Consider the following 20161-nt stretch of genomic DNA (forward strand, 5'->3'; position numbering starts at 1 on the left):
AAGACAATAAAAGCAGCAGCTTTATAAGCTGTTTCACTACAGTAGCTTCCAACAAGTTAAAATAAATTACCAAAGCCTTCCTAAAGAGGAAGGTTTTAACAACATGCTAGAATGCTATTAAAGATGGGGCAAGAGAAGCTGCTTTTGAGAGGATGTTCTAGAGGTTTAGTGCAGGGACATAGATGGCCTAGTTGGGCCCAACTTAAGGATATACAGAAGGATATCTGTACCGAAGACCTCAGTAGGTAGGCAGACCCATTTGGAAGGGTGTTCTTCAGATAGATACCCTGAACCTGGCCCTATTGCTGTCAGAGCAAAATGAAGGAAGATATAATAAAAGGCCACAAAACTGTTGCTAACAATAAGATAATATATATGTAGTACAATACCTAAGTACTAGACAGTTTTCATATTGAAAAATCAGCAGGCTTGGGAGAACAGAAATACCTTAATAGGTATGTCCTAAATATTGCAATTGTGTGGATGTGATGCACATACCTGAGTGGCTGCCTCCCTGAAATAAGTTTGTTTTTCTAGTAAATGTTTAAAAGATCTCTGGAGACATGCTAACCTACCTATTGAAGAAGATCTTCCTTCAAATATATCAGACCCAAGGCATCTAGTTCCTGGAGAAGAAGTGTTTTGCTAAGTGTTTCCCATTTCCCTGAGTGATGTCAAGTCCAAGGACTATGCTAGAGGATTTAGTTTCCTTTGGATGAGAGAGCACTGCAAGCTAATGGTGCTTTTGTAATATTTGAAGTATTTACAAATGAAGTAAATAATAGCAAAAAGCAAATTCCCCCCCCCCGACCCTCCATCAAGTTTGAAGATAGCGACAAAGTAGCCCCATTGTACTTGATTTTATATACTGCTTTGGTGGCAGAGTCCCTGAAATGGATTGCAATAAAAACATCATAGCGTAAGAAAAATACCGCTACCACCATGGCCACTTCTAATCCAGGTATTGGTCCTCCTCATTCTCCAAATTCAAAGTGATGACTCATATATTTCAACACCCCACAACACCCCTGCAGAAAACTAGTCTCAGACCCTTCTTGAAGGTGAGAATCATCATGGTCACATTCCCCCTATTTATCTTCTGATAGAGGTCCTCTGTAAGGGTGACTAAGACTATCTACTTAGTCATCTATATTGATGACAGTTTTACTAAATCCATATGGAAGTAGATCAAGAGAATCCATTTCAGCTTTCAACTGGTAAGGTGGTGCCCATTTAACCACTCTGGTAGGAAAGGCTGATTAGAGATTAGTTTGCAGTTACACAGTGTATTCTCCCCCCCCCCCCCCCGCCAACAGCAACCTTACAAACATGCTTTCTTTTCACTATCAGGACCACTTCTTACCTTGGAAATGTATTTGAATTAGCAGAAGGCTAATTGTAGGGCATTTGGCTCCAACTGTTTTGTCTACATCATAGGATGTCCGCAACTGAATTTCATCCAGTTATAGGGGAAGACTCTGCAGACTTCTGTAGTCAATGTAGCAAGCAAGTACACAACCAAATTGTCAGCTTTAGCAGCAAAACTTTGTCATATGCTTTCAGGGAGCACTAGATGAGGTCAGCTTCCAGAAGACTGAACAGGAAAACTGGAAACTTGCTAAAGGATTTCCTTTTGTAATATCGGCGACAGGATGATTTTCCATGACACTGACATTTTCACTTAAGAATAAAGAGGTCAGAAATGTATCTGGTGTGATATGTTTAAAGAGGAAAATAGGATTTTTGCTTAAGCTAATGTTTTAATTAGGTTTTCCTTTTCTGTTTAGTATAAAACAATGTTACTCATGCAGTTGTTAGTATCTGTCTGTCTCGGGAGACAACAGAGGAGTGCATCTTTGGGGCTGAAGTCAAACTGTTGAAGAGTTATAGTGCCCAATGTGGCTGTAGAGACCAGTATGGGAGAGATATATTTTGTTGCACCTGGGGGAGATGAAGGCTGTGCTGCTGCAGATGCACCATGGTGTTTCTTCTCCTTCCAGCAGCCATTCCACTTCTGGCCATGGCTGTGGATACATAACCTGACTGTCTTCAGGCACTGCAGTTGTCGGCAAGGGATTCCAACAAACAACAAGTTTATATTGCCAGTTGTTGAGCTGTACTGCCTCACACAGTATAGGTGAAGTTATTTTCATGTGGAATGTGATTATTTGCAATCCCATGCCACTAGGCTAAGTAATAATAATAATAAATTAAGACCAATGGAATGGGTTCTCTTCTTCTAGATGTATTAACCATATGTCATTCTCACATAAAAGGCCATCAGACACCACAATAACGATGACTTTTGTTCAGGACCTTTGACAGTTTGTGTCTGGACTTGGTAGTGGGCTGGATGAAGATGAATTCTGAAAAGGTGATGGCACTGTAAGTGGGTGGTTTTTGGGTCTGGGAAATAGATGTTCATCCTGCTCTGGATAGGGTTGTACTCTCTGTCCATGGAGCGTTTGGTTTGGTAGTAGTCCATCCAGCATTGCCTCTTGATGTCTCGGTGGCTCCAATGGCTCAGATGCATTTGGCTGTTTTGCCAGCTACAACTGTTCCTGGACATGGACAGCCTCCACTATCAGAGGTAGCATACCTCTGAATAGCAGTAGCTGGGAATCACAGGTGGGCAGGTTGCTATTGCATTCACGTCCTACTTGCTGGCTTTCCACAAACATCTGGTTAGCCACTGTGAGAACAGGACTAGATGGACCATTGACCTGATCCAATAGGTTCTTCTTATGTTCTTATGTATGCGATGCATGCACTATACAGTTGAACTACAGAACGGTGCTGTATGTGTGCCAATAAAGATTGTAACAATTTAATTGCCTTTTGAACCATTCAGTAGTAGCTGAATATTTTCGTGTCATGGGGCTGATGCTGTGACTTTCTTTTTCCTTCTATCCCAGGAATCAGGACCTTAATGAACTCGGGGAACTTGCTCCACATTGGGACAATATGCGGAAAAGTGTTATTTCACACTGTGATCAAATGTTAACTCTCTACCAAAACATGCTTGCAGAACTTGGGAAGTATACAGGTATGAGACTGTTCTCACTGAAGAGTTGAAGTAATGATCTGGTGCTTTCTGCACAGCTATGTGGCATGGGCACCATTCAGTTGATATCCTTGCCACCCAACTCCTGAAGAGTTCAGGAATGGCCCTTGAGCATGTATGCTGCTCCCCTCCTCATGTTGCTTTCACTTGCCCTCACAATGAGGAGATCTGAATGAGTGAGCTGGAGAGTCCTTAATTATTTGAACGCAGGACCTTCTGGAGCCTTGAAAGTAAAGTTCAAAAAAACCCACAGTCTCAGGCTGTGCACGCACCATACATTTAAACACATGACTTTCCCTGAAGAATCCTCAGAAGAAATATCCTATATCACCAAACATATAACTAGATAATTTAATCATGTGTGTGCATGCACATACACAGGTACGCACACTACTTTATATCCATCCCTCCTTAAAGGCAGTCAGAGCTGCATCTTTTGAGTTCTCATGTGGTTTCTGGTCTGGGGATTCCAAGCCAGACTCAAATCAGCCACTCCTTGTTGTTGGCATCTGCCTGTCTCAAGAGACCATGGAGTGCACCTCCCGTGGTGAAGTCAAACCGCTGTGTTTGCAGCACCGAAGTGACCTCCCGGGGTGCACGTCTGGCCAATGTGTATGGAGGTCCTGGGCTGCCCAAATGACAGTACTCTCCCTTTCAGTCTTGCTGATGTTGTCCAAAGGAAAGCAGAGCAATACGTTTAGCACCAGCTTTGCTGCCAGAGTCGCTGGAAGGAGGCGTACAAGGCGCCCCTTAGTAGTAAGGTAATATGTGAATGCCTGTGGTAGTGTGATACATAGGTTCTGCTTGGAAATACATATCTTGAGTTAATAATATGTGAACAATCATTATGCCTGTTTTGTCCACATCCTCTGGCCTCTCTTTCTGGAGTGGTGTAACTAACTGCATAAGACTTCAGTTAGCCATTCCTGGGCAAGGTGATTGACTGCTTCTAGGAGTCTGAACTTATGTGGAAATTGCCTGGTCTTATGCAGCCAAAACAGCAGCACAAGGACAGATGAATAAGGTGTTTGTTGGTGGGGTGAGGGACAAAAACGGGGGGCTGGGGCTGGAATGGAACCCTGAACACAGTGGCGGAGGAGGGGGTGGTCCTCCCCAGGTGCCATCTCTGAGGGGGGTGACAAGAAGGTACCCCGTGGGTGGCTCACCCCGCCACACCCGGGCATGGCGATGCGAGCAGCCACCATTGCGCCACTGCAGCCGCGAGCAGAGGATCCCACCGCCGTCCGTACGGTGCCACTCCACGCATGCGCCGCACGTAGTGGGACCGTGCATGCGCTGCTGGACAGTTTGCCCCACCCCTATGGATGGTTTTCCCCGCCCCTTGACACCCTGCCCCGGGTGCCAGAGAGCCTTCCTTTGCCCCTGCCTGAACACAAGCATTCCTCACTGCAACTTTCCTCTTTTTGTAAACCTATAAACACAATATAGTTCAAATGTGGCGTCAAACATGCTGTGTACTGATTTTTAGCCATTAAGAACATCCATCACTAAACACAGGGGGTGGGTGAGACACAAACATTAGTTCGTTCTGTGAATTAAAAGCTATTTTGTCAACTGCTTTTGAGGTGCATGCTGAGAGAGACAGTTAGCAAGCCGATATTTCCTTGATGCACAACAACACATTAAAAGCAATTTTAAAATGCTGTCGATGTGGAAGTATTGTTCTGGCATTTTTAGAAAGACAGAGCATCACATGGGTACCTCAAATAATGATTCTTTTCGCTTTTTCTTCCCAGGCTCTTCTTTCAAATCAAGCTGCAGTAAAGGAGAAAAGACACTAGAATTTGTTCCAATCAATCTACATCTGCAGAGAATGTATGTGCACAGTCCTCGGTTAAAAGGTAAGCTATATTCTGTGCACAGTTTTCTGCTTAGTAATTTGGTGCAGGTTCTGTCCTGGAAACTGTTTTTCTTCCAGACTCCTATTAGCTGCAGACTTCTTAAATTTCAGCAGTTCTTCCTTTGAAATGCCCAGAGCATTTTAAACATTGCTCCTTGATCAAAAAAGGTCAGTGTTTAATCAGATCTGCCTTCAAGTCAATCATAGTTGCAGGTTTGTGGGACAAATATATGAAGCAATGCCATTTGCAGATAATAGTTGGGGAAGGTTGTAGTTCAGTGCTTTATTCTTTTGAGCCAGAAGATTGTGCATAATTCACTGGGCTGTCTTTAGGTCTGTAGTCAGGCCTTTATCCCCTGCACGTCCCTCTATGAGTGCTCCAACTAGGACTGAGACTCATTTGGGACCCAAACAGTAACCAGACCTATTATTATTCCTATTACAGCTGTAACATGCCAGGGTAGAATTACTAGCCATTTCATCAGGCTGTCACCCTTCAGCTTGGTCCTGTTTCTCACATTTCAGAACAATTCTGATACAAACATTCAGACCCTGTTTCTAAAAAAATGAGTTCTTCTGGGTATCGCTGTTGTAAAACTGGAATTATATCCTAAAACAGTTAAACCTTTTTTCTAACGTCTAGGAGCATATGTTGTTGCTGTTGAAGCATTGCTATCGCCTCCTGTGCTTATTATATTAAAACAGTTGCATAGAATGGGAGAGTGTTTCTTTGTACACATAAATGAAACGAATGAAAAACAAAACAAATGCAACTCCATTTGTTTCTTAATTTGTTTCTATGAGGAACAAATGAAAATGTAGGGTAAACATGAAAAACCTTTCATTTCTTCCATGTGTTTCTCACTGGAGGGATTTCTAAAATTGATAGGAGATATTGTGTTGCTTTGCTTTTGGAAACATCCCTACTTCAAGGACTGGTGGCCCCTCCTCTCTCATCCTCAGGCTGCTTCCACGGCCAGCCACTGAAGGCATGCTACGCTCAGCTCCACACTCAGCCGCCTCCACCCCCACAATATTTGTGATGCCCAGTCCCCTCCCCAAAGCTATTGAGGAGTCCTATAACAGCTCAGACCTCATGAGCTGGGTGGGATTACAGGGAACATGCTTGCTTGTTTACCACCACCTCGTGGAAACAAGGCTTTGTAGAGGAAAAAATAAGGACTTTTATTATTTTCTCTTGATTCAGGCCTCACCCCAGTATGGCTCCCCTTTATCACATATACAGCCCAACAAGACAACAACAAGAACCCACCAACAGCGTATGAATCAATCTGGCTTACCTGATCCAACAAGCCCCCTCCCAAATGCAAACAAGTCTCACTGCAGCCAACCCCAGACAACCAACCATACCCTGCTCCCCCAATACCTCTCACTACCAAGGAAATGTAATAACCGAATAGAAAGAAAACCCACCCAGCTGATGCTGACACAAAACCCGACACGTACGCTATACAAAAGAAGCCTCACCACCCCACAACACCCCGCCTCTTCCCTCTCCTCTTCTCCAACCTTATACTGTACTCAACACTAATGTCTCACAACAAATGTAACTGATTTGTAAGAAAGACTGTACAACCTGAAAAAAGAGACAAGGTGTGTACTTTTGTAAAACAAAAAAATCTTTAATAAAAATAAATTTTTAAAAAGAAGTTGTTAAATCAGTTCCAAATCAGTTAGTTGATTGGTGAGATCAGTTTTATATTGTTTGGAGAGCATATCCAGGAATACAATGACAAGATATATTCGAGGCATATCTTGTAACCTTACATTAATGTTCTGGAAGAGGCAGGATTGGCCCGTCTTTGAGGCGGACTGAAGCAGTTGCCTTGAGTGATGGAATCCTGCATGGTGGTGCCCTGGCAGTTGCCCCACCCATCCTCGATGCCACGGCTGGGGTCCTGTGGGAGTGGCAGCTTCTGGCAAGATCTTGTGAAAGTTCTGTGAGATCTCACCAGAAGTCATTGCCATAGCTGGTCAACGAGGCTTCAGCAGGGGACAGGGTGGGAGCAGGTGTCAAAATGGGACAGGTCATCTCGGAACAGTGCTTCAAAATACAGGACCTTATCTATCATAAGCAGAAGCTCTTGTGCAATCACATATATTTCTATGCAAATCTCAATATTTATCTGTTCCTGTTGCAGATGCTCTCTATGATGTCATCACAGTAGGAGCCCCTGCAGCACATTTTCAGGGATTTAAAAATGGTGGTCTTCAGAAACTACTAAATAAATTTGAGGCAGAAAGGCGAAAGTAAGTATATTGACCGTAACTTTATACATTATATGTTCCTTCCTATTTGACAACCTTGCTGCTTAAATGCTTTTGCATCACATTTAATGACAGTAGTAATTCTCAGGCTTAGATTTGCAGTACTATGAGTAATGCACAAAGTGAGCACATAGCCATATGTGTGCTTACAAAATTAGACCTCCATTATTCTCATTTTACAGATGGGTAACTGAATGGAGATGAGAGAGAGCAAGTTGCTCAGCGACATCTAGTTCCAGCATCTTAGCCACAGTATCAAAATGCAATTTTCTATTGATAGAATAGATAGTGAGGTTACAGAGTTACATGTGCCTTTCCAACATATTTAATCTTTTTTTAAAAATAAAAAGATTTAACTAGGTATATTGCTTTCAAAACCTTTCAGCTTTGTAGTACATAGGGCACTCTCTGCTAGGGCTGGCTTTACCATTAGGTAGAGTGAGCCAGCCCCCTTAGGGGCAGGCAGCAGTGGTTAAGTGTTGAAGAACAGAGCTGTATGTGCCAGAAAGCTGCCCTCAGATGTGGTCTTATTGCATATGTTGCATATTCACCTACCAGTCTGGTCAGCTTTGGTAAAGGGAATAGGAGGATGCCATCTTTATTTTTATTTTTTTTTGTTTTGCCTCAGGCAACAAAATCTAGTGGGCTAGCTCTAACTTTTGCCTATGCAATACTTTGTGTGCTTAACTTTTGATCATAGTGATTATGTTCAAATGGGAGTTCACCTAGGACAGAAATAGCCAGCTAGGTGCTCTCCAACAACTGCCATCAATCCTGAACATTGGCCATGTTTGCTGACAGGAACTGTAGTCGAAAATATCTGGAGGACACAATGTTGGGCTAGCCTGGATGATACTTCCATGGTCTGGGTGAAATTTTAAAAGATTTATTTCAAAGAACCAACTGTTGCTGTCATGTTGACAGTTGTGGTTATTCATATAATAACTACTTTAGGACTAGTTGGGAAAAGAAAATTCTAATTAAAATGAACAAACAAAACTGATAGAAATTAATAAAGGTGTGTCATTAATTCCAGACTGCAGTCTTCAAGAGAATCTTTGTTCATGGTAGCACATCATCGGTTTAATTAGCTGCTGTTTCCTAACAGCTATTACAATTGTTATAGCAACTGCAATTGGCTTCTGTAGCCAGCTAAATAACACTTGTTATGCTCAGTCATGTATCCTAAATATCAGTGAAGTACCACTGATAATACTTCAGGTCGCCATTGCAGTACCTGAATATAAATTGTTTTCTAAATATAGATTCTAACAGCGAATTGATGATTATATTGTAACAAATGGTTGCTGATAACACTGAAATTATTTGTTTTCAAACTTAATCTTGAGGGGTGGCGGAGGTGGTAAATTGCCAAATAGCATATTTGTATGTAGAACATGTAATGTAGAACAATGCAAAAGATTTCTCAGACCAGTTTCTGGCGATGGCCTATGGAGGCATTAGAATTTATTTAAGCAAACCATGAAGTTTTAAAGCTTGCAGTCTCTTCGATTTGCTTAATAGAAGATACCATCACCTGTCTCTACAGCTTTGCCTTCTTATCCTTTTGATCTTTTCCCTTTGGTGAAGTGATGGGAGAAAAACAATGTCCTGACTTCTAATTTTACTTTTCAATTCTACATTACTTTCTTCTTGTCAGGTGCTTTTAAAGAGGCTAATGTTGACCACTTAAGGCTATTAATGGCTGCTAGTCCTATGTTTTAATTCTGGTGTTGAAGGCAGTATACCTCTGAATGCCAGTTACTAGGGAACACAATTGGGAAGAGCGCTATTGTGCTCATGTCCTGCTCATTAGCTTCTCATTGGTATCTGGTTGGCCAATGTAGGATTAGAAGGCTGGACTTAGCCGGGCTCTTCTCATGTTCTTAAAAACAAAACAGTCCTAAAATAGCCAGATTTGTGGATGCACTAATGTTATGTCTGAAATATGGAACCAAGCTTCCAAGACCTATTTCATTCTAAATAAGGAAAATTATTTCACCATGGCAATGACAACTTTATTTTTGCATGGACATGTTTATTTAGCAGCCCCAAGACGGTTTGACGCCACATAGCATTTTCCCGATCCAACTTTTACAATTTAAATGTTTTGGTTTACCTCTCTGAGGCCTGGATTGCAGAAAGAAATAACACCTTGAGATGTCAGAAAGAATATAATGTGAATACATTAAAAGCCAGCAGCTGTTCTCTGTATGCTAATTGAAGTGAAATACTAAAAAGAAAGAGTGGAAGAGATTCTCTTCTCAGATAATCGTGGAAGGACTGTCAACCCTCTTGGACTCCTAGGTCATAGCAAATGTTATTTTTAAAAAATATTTATTATTAATCTTTAATTTCCAGTTTGAATATTAAGATGCTATTAAAATTGCTTTCATCCTATTCACAATATTTTCTGCTTTATATGCTTGCCCTAATTTAATTCCTGTTTAATTTAATAGCACTGGTTAGAAAGCCCATTTAATTGATATTGTGAGTTTCAGAACTTGCAAGAAAAAGTATTCTTTTTATCTTCCCAGATGTCATTCCATTAAAAAAAAAACCATTTTGGGACAAAATACAACTGAGCAGTTGTTCTAATATTACATGTGAGCCAGGCAGGGTAAAAGTTTCTTAAAGCTACAAAATGCAGCAAGGTAAGGGTGTGTGTGTTGATTCCTTCATCCATGCACACTTTTTTCATCTCAAAAACAGACCTCCTTCACCTGTGGGTGGGTGTGAACACACATGTATTAAAATACACGTTGTTGCCCTACCATTTTGCCTAAGGCTACGATTCTACGGAAACCAGGATGTGAGGGCAGGGGAGGGAGCCTAACACTCGTTCCTGGGTGTCTGAACAATGGTTTAACAGCTAACCAGGAATGGCGTCTGAACTGGGTCTATAAGTGTTGGTGTTTTTTTCTTTTAATGTTTTTGCACCCTTCCTCCAGTATCTCAAAAGTCATCAGTAGTTGCAATACACATTTATTTCAGTTTAATCAGGTAGCTAAAGGGCAGATAACTAACTTAAAATTCTTCAAATACTTGTCAACCCTAATTTTAAGGTAAGTTGCTGCTTAAAATTTCTCGATAGATATGATATAACTTCCTTCCTTTATAACAGTTTTGAGCAGGGAGTTTGAAAACACTGTTAGCAGAAATGAAAAACATTAGCAGAGAAGCTGAAAATTAATTCATAACCCCTTAACCACCTCTCTACATTAATGTCAGGAGCACTATATTTTCATCTGTCTGTGACAAATGCAACCTTTTAGGCCATGGTCATTTAGGACTTTCATCTGTATTCTCCTCTTTACATGTCAAGGAGGTGACTAAATTCTGTCCTTTCTTTTAAACATCTACAAGGTTACTTCTCCCCGCACACTCACACACTGCATTAGCTGCTAAAATTGATGTCCGTATTCTAGTCATCTCCTTCCTTGATGACTGCAGCCTGTTCATGGTTGACCTTCTATCGCTGCCAATCTCTCCCCACCCCCTGCTCTTTCTCTGTGAAATCTTTGGTTACTTTAGGTTATTATGATCATGTCGCACAACACACAGTCCTGTCACACTTTGCATCGGTTTTAAAATGATAGTTCTTTCAAAGCTCTCCACTTCTTCATGTCCAATTGTGGCTTGATTTGTATGTTGCTGTGAAAGCCACTAATAAAACTTCCTCACGCTGCAGATGTTCAATACAGTTTTTAATAGTTCTCTCTTATGTCTCAACTCCAAATGGCCAGAATGGTTGTGAACTTCCCAAGCGACTCAAGTAGCTGCTTAGATCCCACTCTGCTGTTAGTGGACTTAATCTGCCACCAGCTGGCTTGCTTCTCGTTGTGTCTCTTCCCCCATCCCAACCCAACATCATAACTGCCTAGCAACCTAAATATTTGCATTCCGCTTCCCTGTTTGGCCATACGCCAGCTGAGAAATCGCTTGGGATTTTTCATGTTAGAAACCTGACTGACACATACAGTAGAAGGTCCTATTCTTTGCAACCCCCGCAGGAGTTTGATGAGCTGGCCATTATCACTTTACTGCTTTGCCAGCCTTATCTTGATGACTGCTAAACCACACTCCTGAATGTCAGTCACAGGGTTTGCAATGGTGCACACGGTTTGTTGGGGGAAGGAGTCAAGGAGAGGGTTAATGCATAATACAGCATGTGAGGTATATGCCTTCATATTCTAGAAGGGATGATCTTTTCTGTACAAAGCTTATTTAATTTCCTGAATTGCGTAGCACCAATAATTATTGTAAGACACTTTACCCCAATTCCAGATGGTAACAATTTTAAATCATTTGCAAGAATTACTCACATAACAGCAGGAATGGAATTATAGTATGTTATCATTAAACACCAGGCGTTTAACTTCCTTCGGTTCTTAATATATTTAGAAAATTTGTTAGGGGAAGGTTACTCAGTAACACCATAACACTTATTCAGATTCTGTTACAAGTTATGCAGCTTTGTGCTTTGAGTGTTATAATGTAGCACTAACTTACAACCCAGCATTAAATTAAAAGTAATCTAGTAACAAGCAATATGATTATTTGAAATAATATGCTTACATCAGAATAATGGCAGTACTCATATGTTAACAATCCAAAAGCGAAAGGGGTAGCCTACTTTAAAAGCATAATTATAGACTCTGTGAATATATAGGGGGGACGGACAAATTTTAAACAATATAAGTAAGATTTTATTCAGGAACTATGGCATCATTTTCCTGCTGTCGTGTACATTTTTTTCTCATTTGTAACTACAGTACATTCAACTATCATGTTGGAACCCATTTAAGTGAAAGCTTTGTCTATTAGTTTTACTCAAAGCCTCATTATACATTTATTCAGTGCTGTTGTTTAAGAACATTAGCTTTGACATTGTCTCTATCTAAGGGTGATAACAGAAATGACTTTTACAATGATTTCACAAGTCCTACATCAGTGTGTGTGAGAGAGAAAGAGTGGTGCAGAGAGAATATACAGAGGTGGTTGTTTTTTTCTATTAAAAAAAATCACAACAGTGACCACATTCACATGTGACACTAAGCCGAAACAAGGCTTAGGGCAAATGTACTGACTCCCAGGGAAAGATCACAGCTGCTTTGCTCTTTCTCAGTCCTTTTATTTTAGCATGGCATGGCAGTTAAGGTAAGGGTTGGCTTAGCATTTTGCCTGAACCTAGAATCGTGGTTTAATGCTCTCCTCCTTAAACACAATCCAAAGCTAAGGTTTGGTCTCGATTACAGTTGATGGTTCGTCTGGAGGAAGCTAAACCAAGAGCCCTGGTTTAGATGATATGCTAAGCTAAGCTAAACCTTGGCTTTGCTGCTGCCCCATAGTAAGTTAAAATGACTGGGGAGGAGCAAAGCATCAGGTGTGAGCTCCTCTCCAGAAGTCAGCAAATTTGCATGGTTTTGGTAAACGCTAGTTTGGCATATGGTAACAAATTAACATCCCTCTAAAAGTCAAGTTAATATTCTGAAGACTTTATCTGATGGCCTGCTGTGTCAATCTGTAGGCTGTAGGACTCCGAAACATGTGCCATCAAACCAGTGCAAGAAATTGTGGGGTGGGGTGCTGGTGTGGGGTGTGTCAGGGTGTATTCGCTCTGCTATGGTGGCTTGAAAAATACGAATTCTTAACTAAGATCTTCTAGAAGCAACAACTTTTCATCAAAGTTAGACAGCATTTTGTACTTGGATATGCAGTGCAGTAGTGATTAGCAATAGTTACAACTAGGGTTGTGAATGGGGGTGTTAACATCTGAGGTGCCGGGGAAATTCCACTGCACACATAATTGAGGGTTACCACCTGATACAATAGCACACATAAAGGTAAAGGACCCCTGACAGTTAAGTTCAGTCACAAACAAATTTGCAAGGAACAGCACTTCTGGTAATCACTGGTGGCAATCTTATTAATGTATGGCGTAAGCAATTATAGCTCCACAGATTTACCCATCTGGAAACATCTATGTGATTAATGAAGAAAAATTGCTACCAGTCCTTTCCTGTTAATATTATTGCCAGGTTCAGATTTAGAGGCAAGTGACCCATGTGACTTCCTGGAGTGCCAGACTCAGGGTGCCTGAGTGGTGAACACAGTTTCTCAAAGCTCAGGGTCATGAAAATGTATTTTAATAAACAATGGCTTATGAGAAACGGACATAATTTGCTGTTTTATTGTTTAAAAATGTCATTGGCCAGAGATGATCCTGAAGATCACAAGGCGAGTTTTCCTCTCCTTAAACTGGTGCAAAATTAAAACTGGAAACTGGGCTTTTTGTGGCTTGCAGTTCAGTACAAAGCTCTTGCTTCTCACTTTTCAACATACCATTTAACACCATGCTTCTTCACATATCTGTTCCTTGTTTTCCCATAAACTTGACATTCCAGTGCTGTGCAATTTAGCAAATGATGGGCAGTGCAAAACTATTTTGTTCTGAATAACTTGGTGCACAAAGTGACCAATGGAAGTATTTCTCCTTTAATCAAGATGTTTGGGACTCAGTGGGTACTTACTGGGTTGTATCCAGAGATGCTCTTCTGCAAGAGGAAGCTCTTTCCCCAGCATAGCACAATATCATTGCTCGAGGAAAAAAGAACTTAAACCCCACTGTATGCATCTCCTAAAACAAGCCCCTTACACAGTGTCTCAAGATATGTGCTTGAGCTATGCATCTTCTATTAGCTCTGTTTGCAGAAGAGCAGCACTTCTGGATCAAACCTATTACTTCTCCCCAGCAAACTGAGACAGAGTAAGGGGTAGCTCTTGTGTAATAGACTCAGTAAGGTATTTGCCTGAATTTTAGCCGTATGATCTTCCTGATTAGTCATGTCGTCTTTTGATTGCTCTTAGTCTCTTTCCAGTGGCATGCCTTAGCATCTCCTAGCAAAAATAAGCCTAAATTCCAAAATTCCCCACATCTGCCATCATCTCCTCCTCCTGCTTCCGCTCCTTGTATTATATCCCCTGTATTGAATTTTAGTTCATAGCCTCCTCAAGGCAGAGACCTGTCCTTTTATTGCTACTCTGCAACAATAATAGCAAAAATAATAATATTTCATAGACCCAACAGTGATGAGGATAAAATCATACTGTGGTTGATTAATAATAATTAACTTTAGGATACTCATCAAAAATATTAAAAATGTAATTGCATAGATGGGGGAGGTAGTGAGAATTTTTTTTTACTTAGGCTCGTTATGGATTGTCAAGTGTGTCACTGGAGATTATATACGCTTTTATTTTCTTTAGAATTGTAGGAATGGGAACCTGTCTGCTTTCTTTCCTGTTTGTTTTTTTTATGGTACAGCGGTTCATTCAAAGAGCTTCAGGGAATAATTAGTTTCAGCAGCAGTGCCTGAAGCGTTCATCAAAGAAAAGGTTACCATCTCTTACTATGCCAGCAAGGTCTGTTTCCTAGCATATAGCCAGTTGGATTTCCAAATAGTGCCCATAAAGGTGTTGTAGTCAACTTTAGAACACCTTTCCATAATAATTGTAGAATTCTGAGAGTCTTCATATACTGATGATGAGTATCCACTTGGCCTTTAAAAGTTAAAAAGAAAAAAGGTTTTGACTTTCAGATGTGTGTGTTTTTTAAAAATATTATCTTTATTTCCTTCTGCAGTACTGGGTACCAATGTATTTACTATTCACCTGAAAACACAGCCAAGGCAAAAGAAGTTCTTAGTAGCATCAATCATCTGCAGCCTCTCATATCAAGCCATGCAGACCTGCTGCTTAATTCTGCAAGGCAGCATTTGCCAGACAGCTTGAAGAATTCCTTAAAGATGCTTTCAGAAACGGTAAGATTCAAATATGGTCCCTGCAGTGACAACTAGACAGAACTCACCAAATTCGTAGCTACTATCTCTCTCTGCATCCCTAACACGAGGAAATGTTAGGTTATTTTGGTGGTTACAAGCTTCAGGCTACTGCCGTAGGAAAATCGTGCTCTTTTTGGTTTTAACCCCATTCTGAATTGTTGTTGTTGTTTTTAAAAATGTGATTTCTATACACAGGGAATAAAAGTAGGTATCATTGTTTGAACTAGGAAGGTCTGTCTAAATTTTGTTTATTCTTTTGTTAAAATGGATATCCTACTCTTCCTCATAAAATCTTTGTAGGAAACTCCACAAAAGTAATTTTTTCCTATTTTTATCTATTTTACACCAGCCATGCACAACCTTTGGCCCTTGGCCTAATTTCATGTGGGTGGCAAGGAGAGAGGGAGGGAGGGAGAGAGAGAGAGAGAGAGAGAGAGAGAGAGAAGGAAGGAAGGAAGGAAGGAAGGAAGGAAGGAAGGAAGGAAGGAAGGAAGGAAGGAAAAGAGGTGAAGTGAGAAAGAACAGGGTAGGTGGGATTGTGCCATGCAGCCCATCCACCTTTTTATACGTTCTCTGTGAAAACTGCAGCTAACAAAAACTATTACATTATAAAACTCCTCCTCCTGGGTTGGAGAGTCTCTGCTCACAACTTGCAAGGATTCATGGTTTTCAAAGTACATCCCAAATCTGTTTTGTTTTTAACCAATATAGATAACTTATTCACAGGTTTTTCCTGCTATAGCAGTGAAAAATGGCACTTGCTGTCACTCAGATTTACCCTATTTTTGGCCTACATTTTAGGGGGAGATCTTTGGTGTACTCTTTTACCTTGGTGCCTTTAATGGAATTCAATGGGGGTTTTTAAAATAATAATGTGATGTTCTTCTAAATCGAGATTTATGTCACATTTGTACTGCAATAATTAAATCAGATGTCTCTATTACACACTATGGATATGTCTACAAGGAGGAAGGATGAGTGCTAGCAGTTGATTGAATTGATACAAGAAAAATAAATGAGATTTAATAGGAAGGAAGATGGGGGTCCTAGTTTAAAGGTTTTTGTGTGTAATTCTGCTGAGATGAATGTGAAATTTAGAGAGTTGTTCGGGATAGGCACCTTTTAATTGAACAAAGGCTTGCCTAGGGGTGAAACATTACATTATTCATTTGATAATTATGTGATCTCTTGAACTGTAAACTTGCCATCATCAGTCAACATGGACCATTGCTTCATATCATGCTTTGAAATTAGCTAATAATGGAATCACAGCAGGCAACAAGATTGTCACAAATTGTCTACTGGCTTTCCTGTGCTGGTTGTTGCTTAACCAGGGGTTCTCTAAATTTTTGAATTCTGGGTCCCATCTGCTTATGCAGTTACTGTGCCTTATAAATACACACACACACACACACACACACACACACACCAACCAACTTTGCACTAATTGATTTCCCCTCGCACAGTTGTGTGCAGACTAGTGCCGGGCTGAAACTTGATCCCAAGTTTCGCAGGACATGTGTCCCCTTGCAAATTGGGGTGCTATTTTCTGCAGCTCCCTTAGGGGCATTACAAATATTCAGAGAATTTGTGTCTCTTAAGGTGCCACAAAACTTCATTGTTTTCAAAAGCTTAGCATACCCTTGCACTAAGAGAAGTTGATATAAATAGATAACAAAATACATTTCCTTACCTAGTCTTTGGCGCCATTGTGGCAACTACAGGCTATACTGTAAATTGGATGTACGTTGCCTGCTTATTACTGACTGCACACTCATTTTAATTCTAGACAGAGTTATTTGTACATGCATTTAAGGATCAGCTGATCAGAAGTGCCCTTTTAGCTCTATACACAGCCCGTCCAGGTTGTGTCCTAAAAAAACCAACTGTGCCAAGGAACAGTGCTGAAGAGAGTGGGGATCAGTCGAATCAGGAGCATCCATCCCAAATCAAGAGACAAGATTCTATACCTCACCATTCGGAATATGACGAGGAAGAGTGGGTAAGTAGCCTCAAAGTTATGTTCTTGGATAAGTCCATTCAATTACAAATTGTCAGTTATGGGTACCATTGCATGCACTTTGGGCTTTATTATTATTATTATTATTATTATTATTATTAATTCCACAGGAGCATCCATCTTAGTCAGCTGCAGGAACTGCAACAGTGACACCTTAAGCACACTTTGTTACATGCAAGAAGCGACTTCATGAATGTGGCAAAGTATGGCACAATAAGGCGAGCAAGAAAGGGAGTGACCCAGAGTCCGCAGCCAGTATCGCTGCCTCAGAATATTCAAAGGATTAAAATCTGGCAACCGTATTCCCAAATTTCACTGAAGAATCACTGTCATTGCAAGGAACAAAGTGTAGGAGCCAAAGTGTTGATTTACTGGATGTGTGGAGGGAAGCAGTTCTAGGGATGAGTCAATGACCTGAACAAACTCCCATTTTGAGTTTACAAAAACTTACATGACTTGTTACCTGGAGGCAATTTGTTTGTTCATCACAAGCAATCAGAGATGTGGCTATTTAAAGTCTGGCTTAGCTTCTCTCTCCTCCTGTACCTTACAAGGGGAAAGGTAAACTGGGTCACAGCTTGCAATTTGTTGAGCCAGAGGGGGAGAAGTAGGGTCTGTCAGTTATTAAGAACATAATAACTGCCTCCCCAGATCAGACCAAAGATCCTATCTGCGCCAGCAGTTTCCCACCTACAGTGGCCATACAGGAGTCCGTTGATATCCCAGAAGCTATATGAATAAGCTATATAGATATATATAACTTTTTGAAGGCATAATCATGCATTCCAACTGAAAATTTATATGCGGTGCGCAAGCACATGGTGAAAACAGTAAATATATACAACTCTACAAAATTAAAATGCCAGAAGCAGCAGTTTAAATGCTTTTTAATATACTACGCACATACCTCCCTGCTGGACACGTTCCCCCTGCCCATCACTTTCAAAGGAAGAAAAGAAAGAAGGGGGGCTTTCCAGGACAGAGAGAGGTGGCAGATTAATGATATGCTTCATACCACCTTGCAAACTGTGGGGCAGCTTTTTTCACAAGTTTGCATGAAAAAACGGCATTTTAAGAGTTCATGCTGGAAGTTTCTGTTTGTGCAACACTGTTAGTTACAAATACTGTCAGGCGGTTAAGATCAATGCCGATTAGGCTGCTGAGTAAAATGCAATTGGCCATGGTATTCCTAGGCAGCACCAAAGCAATGCTAACTCCGTAAAGAAAAATATTTCACCTGATGGTTACAGATCGTCTCTGAATAGTTGTTCCCATTTTCTCTCACCAGCTGTTTCTATCATTCCAAAGCCTCCCTTCAGGGAGGATAAAAAGTCACTCCATACATAATGCAAGAGTTAGGTGGGCAGAGTGCCATTTGGAAGCCAGTGTTGTATATTTCTAGCTAGTTAGCATGCCTGGTTAGAAAGTACTTTATGAACAGCAGTGGACAAATATGAAAAGACAACAGAGTTGTAAGTCCAGGCTTTACTTACCCAAATTTTTGAAAAGAGAAATTTCAGAATGCATGTGAGAAGATAATACAGTTGATTTGCTAAAACAGATCTTCCAGGAACCTGTGTGGTGTAGTGGTTAACGTGTTGAATTAAGACCTGGGAGACCAGTGTTCAAACGCCTACTTGAGCCATGAAGCTGGGTGAACTTGGGCCAGACACAGTCTCTCGGCCTAACCTACCTCACAGGGTTGTTGTGAGGATAAAATGGAGGAGGAGCATATACAACACCTTGAGCTCCTTGTAGAAAAGGTGAGGAAATAATAATAATAATAATAGACACAATAACTATGTAATCATTGCCCCTAAATATATATATTTTAATATCTTAAGTATGTCATCTTACTGCACCTTAAGCACAGAAGAAAGCAGGAACAGCCCAGCCATGAGGCAAACTGAGGCAGCCGCTTCAGAATCCAAGGCCATGCCTCTCCCCCCCCCCCCCATCCCCACTGTTGAAAAAGCAGTGGCTTCTGGATTCTGTCAGAGTGCCATGCTTACCAGGAGAGGTCACACAAGGCATCCAGAGCCCTCTGCATAATCTTGTGGTCTCTCACACAATCTCCCCAGAAACCATAGCTGCCAGTAAGCAAGACTTTGGGGTTTTTTTGGGGGAGGGTAGGGGGAAGCAAGAGGAGCAAGGCACATACACAGGACAGCAGTTTTCCTTTTCACCTCAAGCAGGAAACCGGGATGAGCTGCCACCTGAAGCAAGCACATTTCAGCCACACTTTAGGAGACATAAACATTCAGGTTCGGTTGCAGCACAGAAGCAAGAAGGGCTATGGTTGAGAAATATCAAAAATAGTACAGACAGAAGGAAGAAAGGACTACCTTGCTAAGCAGTGAGGACAGTTTTCTACAGCAAGAATATTTGCCAGAGTTTAGCCCAGCTTCAATTCAGATTTTGAATGTTTGCTCGCCCTCCTCCTCCTAAGATGTTTTACTTTTCTTTGGGGAAGAAAATGTACCTTTTGGACATGTCTTACAGTGATTCTATTTTAATCTTTATATACATGCACTTGTACTATAATGGTTGAAAGGGAAAATAAGATTCTGCCCCCACTTGTGAACCAGAAGGCAGAGGGAGGGGAGGATAGAGCTAATCATTGCTATTCTGAACCTCAGTGACTTGCATAAAATGTGACAGTGAAGTTTGGCCCATGTCCCAGTATATCTCAGTAGCTATCAGTGTAAACTGGGAATACTTCCAGTGAAGTTAATTGCCTAACATAAATGAAAATGTGGGAAGAACCAGTCCTCCTAATACTAGACTTACCAAAATGCTTCAGCTGTCATTGTATAAGTTCATGTGGCTTTGGGTAAAATCCAAACTGGCCTGAATTGGGCCAATTTGAGCCTCTGATTCAGATTCAGAACCTGTTTCTCTTTAATGATATTGTTGTATGGTTATGTGTTTGCATTTTCTTGTCTACATTCTCTTTCCAATTTTTATCTTTTCCCCTTTGTGTCAAAACTGAATTGTAAACAAACATTTGCTCTAAGTCAAAACACTGAATACCATGCTGCAATATCTGGAGACAGCAGGGTGGGCTGGATTGTGGAAAGATG

General features: G+C 40.9%; 1 protein-coding gene across 15 annotated transcripts in view; it reads left to right on the plus strand.

The window, feature by feature from the left end:
• INPP4B (inositol polyphosphate-4-phosphatase type II B) overlaps positions 1-20161 on the plus strand; it is a gene marked incomplete at its 5' end in the record, with an annotated part of 258219 nt that overhangs the window by 181687 nt on the left and 56371 nt on the right. For all 15 annotated transcript variants that reach the window (XM_083571055.1, XM_083571067.1, XM_083571062.1 and 12 more), the window contains 5 exons: positions 2916-3046; positions 4822-4926; positions 7088-7196; positions 14860-15037; positions 16848-17060. In XM_083571055.1, coding sequence (XP_083427181.1) covers positions 2916-3046; positions 4822-4926; positions 7088-7196; positions 14860-15037; positions 16848-17060 — 736 coding nt within the window. The remainder of the gene's footprint in view (positions 1-2915; positions 3047-4821; positions 4927-7087; positions 7197-14859; positions 15038-16847; positions 17061-20161) is intronic.

The sequence above is a fragment of the Podarcis filfolensis genome, assembly GCF_964270895.1.
Source record: "Podarcis filfolensis genome assembly, chromosome: 9".
Taxonomy (NCBI): Eukaryota; Metazoa; Chordata; class Lepidosauria; order Squamata; family Lacertidae; genus Podarcis; species Podarcis filfolensis.